General features: G+C 37.1%; 1 protein-coding gene across 2 annotated transcripts in view; it reads left to right on the forward strand.

Annotated features, from left to right (window-relative positions):
• Nucleotides 1–13,431, forward strand: part of efnb2a (ephrin-B2a) — a 56,437-nt gene that overhangs the window by 15,450 nt on the left and 27,556 nt on the right. For both annotated transcript variants that reach the window (XM_048533061.2, XM_048533062.2), the window contains exon 2: nucleotides 11,845–12,128. In XM_048533061.2, coding sequence (XP_048389018.1) covers nucleotides 11,845–12,128 — 284 coding nt within the window. The remainder of the gene's footprint in view (nucleotides 1–11,844; nucleotides 12,129–13,431) is intronic.

A 13,431-nucleotide genomic window follows, 5' to 3' on the forward strand; every position in this document is an offset into this window, starting at 1 on the left:
ACATCCAAACACTTTGCATTAACCTTATTGACTGTGAGAGTGTTTGGTCAGGAGCAGCTCACAAGTTACTTGCTTTGTAACACAGAGCAAGCCATGTTAAATATCAAAGTCAGACCTTACTCCTTGAAATTCTCATATGTGCATGTTTTCAGCAGCCAACCTAACATTGCTGTAATCCTCTGAGCAGCCTTTGAGCCAAGATTATGGTGATAACCAACAGAATCATTTGTTTTTCGATTTGATTATCCTGATCAGATATGTCATACAGCACAATCACTCCACAATCTTTCCAGGGCAATGCGGAGAAGAATAATGCTTGGGTGAATGCCATCAGTGATAGCCCTTTCTAATCCAAATGGTGATTTTGATTTGCTTTTGAGGAAAATACCTTGATAGGTATTATAAGAGCAAATTACTGAAAATGCTGGAATCTGTACAGAAAACGAAAAATACCGGAAATTACAGCGGATCAAGCAGCATCCGTGGAGAGAGAACAAGCTAACGTTTTAGTCTTGATGATATCTCGTCAAAGCTCTGATGTGAAATAGTCCGTTAGTATTCTGTTGTTATCAATGACAAAGTGCTGTGCAAACCTGATCTTTTATGTATGCAAAGTCTGAAGTTAAGTTGCAGTAACAATTCAGCATGGTCTGTCCTCCAAGGATTTTTCAAACATATACATTGCGCACAGATATAAAATTATGACTTATATTATCACTTAAAATTATGGCAGCTATTTTTACGAAATACAATTTTAAAAGTCTTCAAAACCTGTAACTTAACTGATGTCTAATTTATTCATATTTACAAAAGGAATGACTCTTTTAAGTATTGGTTTCTCTGTGTAAAGGTGCCGATGCATACATGCTAGTATGATTTGCAGCATGAGTACACTCTCAAGCCTTCTCCACCATTTGACTAGATCATGGTTGATCTGATTGTGGCCACAACTCTTCTTTCCTGTTGACTCCCACACCTTTTGATTTCCTTGTCAGTGAAGAATCCATCTAACCCAAATGCCAACTGGAAGCAAATGCTAAAACATGTGGGGTGATACAGTTTGGGAGAACTAACAAGGCAAGAAAGTGCACACTGAATGGTAGCACTCAAGAAAGTACAGAGGATCAGAGGTGCCTTGATGTGCATATCCACAGACTGATGGCAGCAGGACTAGTGAAGAAGGTGGTTAAGAAAGCATATGAGATACTTGCATTTATCATTTGTAGCACTGAATATAAGAGCAGAGAGGTTATGATAGCGCTGCAGAAGATGTTAGGTAACCACACCTGGAGTACTGTTTGCATTCCTGGTCACCACACTACAGGAAGGGTCAGATTGCATGAGACAATATGCAGAGGAGATTCACCAGGAGGTTGCTTGGTGGAGCATTTCACATGTGAAAAGAGATTAGATAGGATGGAATTGTTTTTCTTAGAGAAGTTCGAGAAGGGACCTGAATGAGGTACACAAAATTATGAGGAGCATAAATAGAGAATGAATAAATAGTGTTTTTCCACCTATGCCATGGTGGCGCAGTGGTTAGCACTGCTGCCTCACACTGCCAGAGATCTGAGTTCAGTTCCACCCTCAGGTGACCGCCTGTGTGGAGTTTGCACACTCTCCCTGTGTCAGTGTGGGTTTCCCCCCACAGTCTAAAGATGTGCAGGTTAGGTGGATTGCTTAGTGAATTAGCCATGGACGGTTACATGGATAGAGTTGTGCTGTGGGTGTGGGCCTGGATGGGATGCATTTCTGAGGGTAGAATAGACTTGATGGGCTCAATGGCCTGCTTCCACACTGTAGGGATTCTATGATACTACCTTTGTGTCATCAGCAGATTTAACAACCACAGATTTAGTGCCTTCAAGTTATGGTATAAATTATAAGTAGTTGATGTCTTCATTAACTTGGTAATGTTACAAAGGTGAGGTTGACCTCCCTCTGACAACTAAAACTAAAACAAAACACCCAAAGAAGCTCTCCTCACTTTGGAATCTCTTAAAGGAAGTGTGAAAAATGGTATAACCTGCCTCTCACCAACACTGCGTCCCGCCCCCCCCCCCCCCCCCCCCCCCCAAATTGGTATAAAGGAGTGGTTAAATGAAAGAACTGATACTCAGTTTATAATCAATAAGTAACAATTTATTTCTCTAACTCTTAACAGTAAACAAATTAACAGGACTACAAACAAACCAAACAATTCCTCCTTAACTACTAACTATTCCCGGATCAAACAAAATTCTAATGCTATGCTGTTTCAATAAATACAAGTCCCATTTACGTAAATGAAAATAAGAAAAATAAATTAAAAACATAATCTCTCAAAATTACAGCCAGGATAAGTTTTCTGGAATGTTCTTTGCCTTCTCTGATGTTCTCCAGTCAGGAACATGTTTTCCTGTTGAATTCCTGTATAAGGAATGCCTTTCTCCATTGATCTCTTGTGTCAAGGATATTGGCCAAGAGTGTCACTCTTCCTTTGGTTTAGATGATGGTTTTATGAGAGCTTAGATAATTCTATGAGAGCCAGTGATTTTTTCTTGTATAGCTAAGAGCTGTTCCCTTTGCAAATGACCATTGACTCACACCGATTTTTAAATGCTGTCTTCTTTTATACCCTTGATTCTATTAATTTCTTACAATAGGATTGGTCCTAGGTTGTCAAGACCATCAGATTTAAATTTAATTGGGTTTTGGTTTCTAGGGCCTGGTTTAAATTAATTGGCTAAGTTCAAAAACCTGTTGTCTTGGTAAAAATGCTGCTTTGCCTGCTAACAGTAAAGCCTTTTGAGATAGTGTTTTAATTCCAAGATATCTCTGTGCATCTGCTGCTGCCTGCAGACTTTTTAAAAAATCTCCAAGCCTAAAAACACATCACCTTTTAAAGGAACCACACACTCTTCCCTACTATCATTTTACAAATACCCTAGCCAACTTTGCAGTATTAAATATTTGAAAATAAACAGTTTGGTTTTGTTGAACAATTTAAGGAAGTATTTTGTGGTATTTTGGGTATAATAATGTGTTTAGCCAGAAACACTTAATAGTTCAACTTCTCTAGCCACATGAATTGATTTTTCTTGAACAGAAGAATCATTGTTGTAACTTGATTTGCGTGAATGATTTATATAAGTTTATTCTTCTGGATTTTGAGGCCTTTTTATCTTGCCACTGGAAATTAATTTTCTTCCTAACTGACGACAGTCAGTGTATTGAGTAATTGTATTCTAACTCAACAAGGTAAACACAGAGCCATTTGATTAGCTACCACTTTGCAGACTAGGACTTGGGACCTGTGCCAAACTATAGCTTGTTGAAGCTGAGAATGCAGGAATCATGTCCAGGCCCATTTCTCCATCAGTGCAGGAGGCTGGTTCCATGCCTTTGTATTTCTTTCATTAAGATCTATCTGGTTTACCTTGGTCTATAATGTTCAGGCACTTCTGTTTAAGGAAAATTCATTGAAGTCCATGTGGAATTTGCCATTTTACGCAGTATGTCAGAAGGCAGCTTTCACTTCTAGTCATGTGTAGCTATCTATTTACATTTTGTAAGAGCCTAGCATCTGTTGCCTTTCTGTATAAGCAGCAGTTGGTGTCCCCGCTTGGATCAGAGCCTCCATTTAGAAGGTCCAGCTTCACCTCAGAAGCTGTGTGCTCTTATCGCAAATCCACAGCAATCCATTAATTTTCTGGGACATGGCTCAAAGGCATTGGGTAGATGTCTCAGCATTTTAAATTGCTCTATTATTTCATCTTTGCCAATCCAAAGTTCTTTAAAACTACAATATAGAGGAACCAAAACTGGGCTATTTGCCAACAACACTTCTTATTTTTCTTTTGTACAAGGACTATAAATCTTTTCCTTCAAAGTGACATCTTTGATGAAAGCACCAAACATACTTGATGGAATAGTTTTTCATGAGGTAAAGCAACCCGGTTACTTTCTCTCAAAGTGTTTTCCTGATCCTGTCTTTTGGCTTTTGGTAAAATGGATACCTGAAAACACAGCTGTAAAACTGCGCAAATACAGTAATGTAGAATATTTCTTTGCCTGTTCTCTTCACATTGGTTCTGACACATTTTTATTCATAACACAGATGATGAAAACAGTTCTTTGTTGGTCCGTCTCATTTTATTGTCACTCCAATTCTCAACTTGATATGTGTCTTTTAAATCAAAAATATTATTTTCAAGAACTTACAGTGATCTAATTACATAAAATAATTTTACAATACACAATGAATGTGGGTGGAATGCATGATATATTGTTGTGGCTTGGAAAGGTTTCATTCCACACTTTTATAATTAGATTCAGCCATTCCTGCACTGATTTCCTTTGTCAGTTTAGTAATTTCCACAGGATCCATTTAATCACTCAACAGAGATTAGAAATTTAATATCAACATGACTTGTATATTTAAATTTGCGCAGTTAATAGTTATAAGCAGATTTTAAAATGTATCAATAAGTCAGTATGAACAACCAAACCTTATGTTTGCCAAGCTAAAGATTTAGGATTAATGGTCTGTGGTTTGTTAACAGTAGAATTGAGAATGCCATAGTCCTTCTAGGATTTGTGTGTGGCTTATGATGAGACATTGAAGTTACTATATTTAGGAGCACCTCGAATATGCTGAGAAAAATGCTGGTTTCTACACCCAATCTTGCCAGTCATTGACAATGCCAAAGCTATCTGCCAGTTTTGTTAGCATGTCATACACCAGGTTGTAAAACCCAAAGCAAACAAAGCATAAATTGATATCAACAGTCGAGGCCTCAGAAGAGTGTCTAACTAACCCAATCATCTTCCATCAAGTCCCTCATTCTCTCTAAAAGTTAAAATTTAAAACTATCAGACCATTACTTACCTACCTCAGACACCATGCAGGAAAAAGTCATTCACAGTGTTTATACACAGACCATGAGCTGCTACATGCTGCTGCCACCTTTCTTGTCATCTTTGAAAACAACTGAGTGGGCTATACATGTCGCCCATGCAGTTGCCAACCTAGGATGTTGATGTGAGACTGGACAGCTTTGCTAAAAGCAGCACTAAATAAACCCATTTCTACATTTCACTATTTCTCAGAAAGAAAATACATTTATCAAGGTTGTTCATTCGTAATTTAAATTTTTTGATGCAATTTTTATTCTTAGAAAGATATAAAAGCGTGTCAGTTGAAGTAAGAATTTTAAAAATATGTGATTGACTTCAGCATTGACTTCAGACCCTGCCATTCTAAATTATTTGGAGTTACATCTATTCCTCTGAAAAGAGCTAGCATGAATGCAGAACATTTGCATGGATTCTGTTTTGTGGGGATAAAGTATATTAATAAAAGCCAATGTACAATGTTTGAATTTCTGCAGACCTTTGCACAAAATGTGACCATTATGCTAATATTTTTGATGCAAGCTTGCAAAAAGACTGGGCAATTATCTTTGTTGCTTTATTCCTGTTAAACACCATTTGCTTCCATACGTGGTATCTGTGCATTACAGATTTACTGCTTGCAAACCGACATGATCTACAAAGAAAAATTGAACAGCTTACAGCAATAGCTAATTTCTTGCTGTGGTGTGTTTTTGTCTCTAATAAGAACTATGCATACTATCTCTGAGGATCAACGCTGAAGTATTTATTGGCTAAATTGAAGAGAGGGCACCTGACCTCATGAAGGTAAAAACAGAACAACTCGAGGCTTCAGGAAGGCTGTTGCACAATTTTCTAGCATTTCTTCATGTGCTGCGTGTTTGAAACTGCCACATATTCTTTCAGTTGTGGACCTGCATTAATTTTCTGTGAAGAAAACATTGCAGGATTGACCATCATCAGTTTTAGCAGCCAATTGTACAATAAAATGTCATTCCTTCTGATAATTGTTTTTTAAAAAAATCATTAAACACCATTCCTTAAAGGTAATAAAGATGGTAACCCCGCAAACAATATCGTTGTGATCAAATAATGGGACAAATTACTGTATTCAGGTTGAAATGTTTAACGTTTTAGGAAATGGGATGACAGTATAAACTACAATTAATGAAAATTTGAAGGGTAACTAGAAGAAAAGGGCGATCAAATTTTTTTTTGTCAGACCGCAGCCCCGAAGGAGGAGTGATCCATGATCCTTGGTTAGACTGCTACTAGCAACTCTAAAAATAGAATCTGTTTCTCGAGTAGAGTCTCATTTCATTCCCAACTCCTAGATTATAAAAGACAATGATCTCTGCTACCAATAGTAATTGTTCAAGTGAAAATCACAAACTGACGGGTCGCTGATTATATACAAACCACAGTCACATAAACACCATTATTAAGCATCCAGAGATACAATCAAATTCAATGATCAATAATCCATAATCAATCAGAAGCACTAACAGGGCTGGATTCTCTGTATTTTGCCTTCACAATTTCTGGTATAGAAAAGCATAGTCTCCTTATGGCCTGTTGTTGAAGTGATATCACTAAGTCACCAAATGTAAGAATATTGTAACATAATTTAACATGCTAAAGACAGTGGAAGTTAAAAGAACTATCCTGACAATTGTCTTGAAGTTGAGACCTCTGAAGGGCCAGTTACTGGTCATGTATTAGTACTTTCTGATTTGCTACAAATTCAGTAAATATAATCACATTTAAAATCACCAGAATAGCATTGTTACTTGTCAAACCTACAGAAAACAGGAGCCTGGAAACAAATTCAAATGTAGTAGCTGGAGCTAAGGCAACAGATCAGGAACATAGAATGTGATCTGTTTACTGGCTAAGCTCCAAACACTTTTACAACTGCAATTCAATTTAGTAAATTTTGGAAGAATCCCTTGAACTCATGTAAAATCTAATTCCATTTAGGATCAAATAAAGTCTTTCCAGAAAATCATTTCCATTTACAATGATTTTATTGAACATTTCAGGACTGAACCAGGTCCCTATCATTTAGCCCAATTGAACTGCCATTGTTCTGCCCAAAAAAAATCTTGTCCAATCCCAACCCATTTTCTTTTACAATTTTACATTTACTCCATTCCCATTCACCTTCAAAATATAAGATAATAAAGTGTGAAGCTGGATGAACACAGCAGGCCAAGCAGCATCTCAAGAGCACAAAAGCTGACGTTTCGGGCCTAGACCCTTCATCAGAGACCTGAGATGCTGCTTGGCCTGCTGTGTTCATCCAGCTTCACACTTTATTATCTTGGATTCTCCAGCATCTGCAGTTCCCATTATCTCTCTCACCTTCAAAATATGTTGACTTTGTGCTATAGTGCAAAATGGATAGTAACTAATCAATGGTTCAGTTTCCATTGAGGTGTCACTGCTGCACAAAGTCAAAACCTATCCCATGGATGCTTTCTACAAATGGTTGATAGCAGAGAATGTTGCATTTTTTTCACTCTTTATCGGAAGTCTTTTTTGTTAATTTAAACCTTCCTTTGAAGGCATTGTTGTTTTGACACAAATTGGGTGACATTACGTGCACTGCTGGCGTTTCAGGTAAAACATAAGATTTTAACTCTTCATCAATTTTCACTGCGGGTAACATTTATATTTGGCAAATATTCCCACCAGAAGAACGACTGAATATACTATGATAAATTATGACTGACATTTTAATCCTTTCTACAGCCAGAAGTCCATTTTTATTTTTGAGTCTATCACTTTAATGACACAGTGTGCCATGTTTTAGATTTATTTAGACTATGGATTGAGTCCAAGCACCGTGCCTCATGAGACTATTCTCATTAGCAGAAGAAGACGACTCCAAACCCAACCAATCCAGGCTGGATTTAAATCCAAGGTTTCATTGATCCAAAGACAATTTGAACTAAACAACTGAATTACTCAGTATGGAATTCGAAGCAAAGATTTTATTTAAAAAGGCATTGAAATAAGAGACTAAGGAAAATAACATTTTAGTGACCATCAAGCAATGTCTAACTACTTGTGATCTAATCAACAAATTGAAATAACCTATTAAACTGAGTAAATGTGGTGTGGACCATCACTTCCACACCCTGATTAGATTACTGCTTCCAATGAAAAGATTAGATCATTATGAACTCAACCTCCTCATGATTACTCTCTAGCTCTGCCTTCTTGCTATCTTTTTCCAGAATCCTTTTTGTTTGTGTGTTTCAATGAGCAGTATTTTATAGCAAAGAAGTTGAATAAATAAGCCAAAATCAGATGCTCTAATTGTAATTAGTTTGTTGCCAACAGTAATCCATTTACTGGGTTAGTTCTGGCATTAAAGCCTTGATTCAATAATAGAGGTTTCGATCTTCTTTGGTACAGCGATGCTTGCAAGGACCTGCTAAGCTCTTGTGATGCTATCAATAATAATTTTTATTTTTTACGTGATTATTAGAATTAACAGTCTCCAGTAAACATTATTGAAACAATTGCATTGTAACAGAGTTAATCAACACATGATTGTGAGCAGCAAGTGAGAAGCAGTTTGATTTAATTTTGCAAAATAATATAACTGTAAGCTAACGTTAACAATGGATGAGAGTAATCTAATCCTGAAGCCACTGATATCCTTCTTTTTCAAGAGTTAACATTTATATCAATGAATGTGGCAGTGTTTTCCTTGCCTCCATACTGATCAAGGTGTGGTAGACAATTTTAATATAGGCTGTGTGCACAATACACAGATTTTGATATTGCACAGAATGGTCAGTCACTCACGACATGCTTATATCATTTATTTTACTGAATTGGAGCAGATGAGATTAGAAACCCTCGTGTAAAATTGTATCAGGTCATAATACTAATTAAGAATTGTAAAGCATAACATGAATGATATTAGGAATCCTGCTATTACTTGGCATTAAATACCTCCCATGTGATATGAAATTACTGTAATTCAATGTGGTTCTCAGTGCACTGGGATAGATTAAGCCTTTATCAATTCATAGATTCCTCATAAACACGTAAATCAAATTAATTTAAATATATTGATTTTAAGCAGGACAGATCATAATTTGAGTTTCTTACATTGTAATTCTGGTAATGACTTTGGTCACATGCTTGATCATAATTTCCTTAAATTGATTTAAGGAAATCATCAATAAAATGTAAATGCATTGTTGGGATAATTTATCGATCAAAGCATTTGTGGTTTGTGAGTCTTTAATGCTGTGCGTGGTTCATGTGGACTTACCCAGCAACATAAACCAAAAATAGAACAAAACTATTTAACCTGAATATATCGATGATGTAAACTTCTTTGCAATTTTTAGTGATCAATTCAAAATCAGCATAGAATTCATAAGCATTTAAAATATTTAAATCCAGAAACAGTTGGACCCAATTTGCTGCCAAACTTATTCAGGTTTTCCAGCAATTTCTAGTTTTTGTTTCTGATTTCCAGTTTCTGTTTGTTTTTGGACCTCATTTTAACCCATTCAAAACTCAAAGTTAAAATCGGATCCAGTACGCAAACAATACATGGATTTCACAAGATCAGAAGTATGACTTGAGCTTCTCAAAGTTTCTAATGTTAAGGTTGCCAATGGCATTTTGACCAGTGTACAATTGTGCAAGAAACACAGGGTGGAATGTTGTGTAATTGGACAATATTCATCAAGCATTCTGTCTTGAATTTGTAATTTGAGAGATGGGCAGGCTGTAGACAGGCTGTAACAGCATTCCAAAGATAGTAGGAACTGCAGATGCTGGAGAATCTGAGATAACAAGGTGTAGAGCCGGATGAACACAGCAGGCCAAGTAGCATCAGAGGAGCAGGAAGGCTGACGTTTCGGGCCTAGACCCTTCTTCAGAAAAATCTTCATTCGAACTTCCGTTCAGTTATATGCTACACAGTCCTAACATGAGCAACAACCTGCATTTAGTGAACATTTCTAAGATTAAAAGTCCCAATGTGATTTTTAGGAGTATTATCAGACTTAAATTGACACATACACAGCCATGTAAAGAAAGATGATAAAAAATTGGTCAAAAATGTAGATTTCAAGGAGCCCCTTCAAATAATGGAAACATAAAGAAACAGAGAAATTTAGTGAAAAAAGCTAGATAATTGAAGACACAATGATGGTGGCATGATGAAAATTGGAGATGTGCCAGAATTGAAGGAATGCAAAGACCCCTGAGGGTTGCAGGGCTAGACAAAGTTAGAGATGGGACAGTCTTCAGTTCCAACAATGGACAGTGATGTGATATCATTTGGTGGCCTGACACATATGGAGAAGTAATTGTGTCATCTGAAAACTGTGATTTCTTAATTTACACAGTTATCTCTAATTGTGGTCCAAGTAGTATAAACATTGAACAGTTAACCCACCTTGCATTGTGGGGTGAATCTCAATGCTATTCATTCCTTCTATTCTCAATTTTGTAAAAGATAACATAATTAAACTAGAGGAGATGAGCTGCTTGAGATGTCTTTCAAAATCCTTAATATGCCATTAAACTTACAGGATAGATTGATTATGAAGTGCTGAATGACGGTTAAAATGTTCCTTTGTGTTGTAATCCCTGACAAATTCTGTAGTTTTAGCCATGTACAGCTTTGGTCAAATTTTCTATAAAACCCTATCAGTTTTATATAACAAAGGCACTTTATCTCTGGCCTTCGAGGATATTCTAGGAGCAGCGACAAACTTAAAGAGCTGCTCCCGAACACTAACTGGGACAAACATATCTAAACCTCAGGATGGAGCGAGTATATAGATAGGAATGCAGCATTTGCAACTTTTAGTATCTTGAGTGAGACAAGTCAAGCTGTATACCAAGAAATACTTTGATGAATAAAGCAAGTTTTGCAGCAAGAGGCACTAAATTTCAATATATATATATGATTTTGAGGTTGTAGTTCTTTTAATGATATTAAACTGTTGTAAAATGTGCTCCCAAGTTTTGTTCTGCCTAAGATGCTTAATGAAAAATGTGCAAAGTGGCATGGTGGCTTACAGTGCCAGGAACCTGGATATGATTCCCACCTTGGGTGATTGTCTGTGTGGAGTTTACACATCCTTCATGTGTTGGTGTGACTTTCCTCCAGGTGCTCTGGTTTCCTCCCACAGTCCAAAAATGTACAGGTTCGGTGGATTGCCCAGGGTAAATTGCCCATATCTTTCAGGGATGAGCAGGTTAGGTGGATTGCCCACAGTCAATTGCCCATATTTTCCAGGAACATGTCGGTTAGATGGTTTGGCTGGGCTAATCTGCCCATAAAGTGCAGGTTCGGAGCGTTAGCCACAGGAGGTGCAGGGTTACAGGAATAGGGTCGGGGTGTAGTTGTGGGTGGGATGCTCTGCGGAGAGTTGGTGTGGACTCACTGGGCTGAATAGCCTGTATCTACACTGGAGGGATTCTATTCTGTGTATCTTAACTCTTGTCTTGTGTGGTTCAAGGAAATGTTCTAACTTTTCTGTAATGGAAGTCTGTAAGTTTGTATGGTGCACATGAGAAGGAAAAAAAATTGGTTTGTTAATTTTGATTTTGAATTGTTCAACAAATTGCAATATTCCTCCGTTTATAATTTGGCTAATAAAGAGACAAATGAGCTGAAAATGCACAAATAGTCATTTTTAAGACTTCAAATAGTTAACTATTTGGAATGAGCAAGTTCAGGAGTGGAGTTTGATTGGAAAAGGACACTGTAATGAAAGGAGATCAATAGAAAATATTTTTATTTGCTTTCATTTGACATCCCATCCCCATCTACTTTATTATTGCAGCCAGTTAATAATGAAGTTTCAGCTTCCTGTAAAAACCTGACAGGAAAGTAAAAACTTGCAAAACAGTATGTTTGTGTTTCTTTTGGCAAATGCACATTTATTTACATGTTTTTTTTTCATGTGTTTTAACTTTCAGGTTTCTACCCAGTAAAGGTCTGGTGATGTACCCACAGATAGGAGACAAATTGGATATTATTTGTCCCAAGGTGGATTCCAGGATTACTGGACAGTATGAGTACTTTAAACTGTATCTGGTTTCGAAAGACCAAGCTGACAGCTGCAATGCTGTGCCCAGCCCCACACCATTACTCAATTGCAACAAGCCAGATCAAGATGTCAAGTTTACCATCAAGTTTCAGGAATTTAGCCCTAATCTCTGGGGACTGGAATTCAAAAAATATGAGGACTATTATATTATTTGTAAGTATCAACAACTTTGTATCTTGCCTTGCCAGTTTTGAACTAATTGCAAGCACTTCAATAATTCAAAAAGACTTGAAAGAACCTGCTTTCATCTAGTACCTTAGGATATCCCTTGGAGCCAGTAAACACAGCAAATGTAACCAATTTGCAAGCAGCAAGGCCTCCCAAATCCAAATTAAGTGAATGCCCAACAAATCTGATATTTAGCAGTTTTGGTGCAGAGATAAATATTGACCAGACCATTGAGGAATGGGCACCAGCTTTTCTCCTGAGATGTTATTTCAACAGAATAAGGAGTCTGAGATTTGGGATTTAGTGGTTTTCTGTTTTGTTTCCATCCTCATTCATTTGAACCTTTCTGCTTCTGTCAGTTCCATCTCTCGCAGTATTGCTGTAAGTCATTGTGTACACTCAGCTTGTTTGTAGAATCAGCTGGTATTTTCCTTTTGCAATCTACACTGAGTTAACAGCTTGCTTCATCTATATAAACTAGGAAAATAAAGGAAAAGGTCATTTCCTTGTAGCTGAATATGATAAGGGAGTGAAACAGGCACAGATAGCCAAGATGGATGGCATCTTATTCCACACGTTAAATCACATAGGTGTAAATGGAAAATTCTGCATGCTGAAAGCAACCCTCATTAAAATGTGTCAGAGATAATGGGAACTGCAGATGCTGGAGAATTCCAAGATAATAAAATGTGAGGCTGGATGAACACAGCAGGCCAAGCAGCATCTCAGGAGCACAAAAGCTGACGTTTCGGGCCTAGACCCTTCATCAGAGAAGGGTCTAGGCCCGAAACGTCAGCTTTTGTGCTCCTGAGATGCTGCTTGGCCTGCTGTGTTCATCCAGCCTCACATTTTATTATCTCATTAAAATGTGAACAGAATTTTCTGCTTGCAAGTCAGTCAATAATACTAAAGGAAACGTTTAATTATTGCCTTAGGTCTTGGGTAAGAAAATGTGAACAGGGACTGAGTACAAAGAGAAGTAATAGTCTGATATGAGGAATCTGTAACCAAAAAACATCTGCTTCTAATAAAACATGGAATATACACAGCAATACATGAAGAAATAAGACCTACTGCCAATTTTTTATATGAACCTCCTTGTCAGTATTTTTTAAAAAAAGTTGAATTCTTATCCTATAAGACTTGCAATCACTGAGGGTAACAAGGTTCACTGTAGGATTGCATTCTTAGTGAGTTTAGCCAGAAGCTGAAACAGTCCTGCAATTTGCAAATCAATGCAAGGCAATATATTTCTTACGTTGGAAATTCAAAGTGTTCCACAAATCCT

This window comes from Stegostoma tigrinum, chromosome 6 (genome assembly GCF_030684315.1).
Source record: "Stegostoma tigrinum isolate sSteTig4 chromosome 6, sSteTig4.hap1, whole genome shotgun sequence".
Classification (NCBI taxonomy): domain Eukaryota; kingdom Metazoa; phylum Chordata; class Chondrichthyes; order Orectolobiformes; family Stegostomatidae; genus Stegostoma; species Stegostoma tigrinum.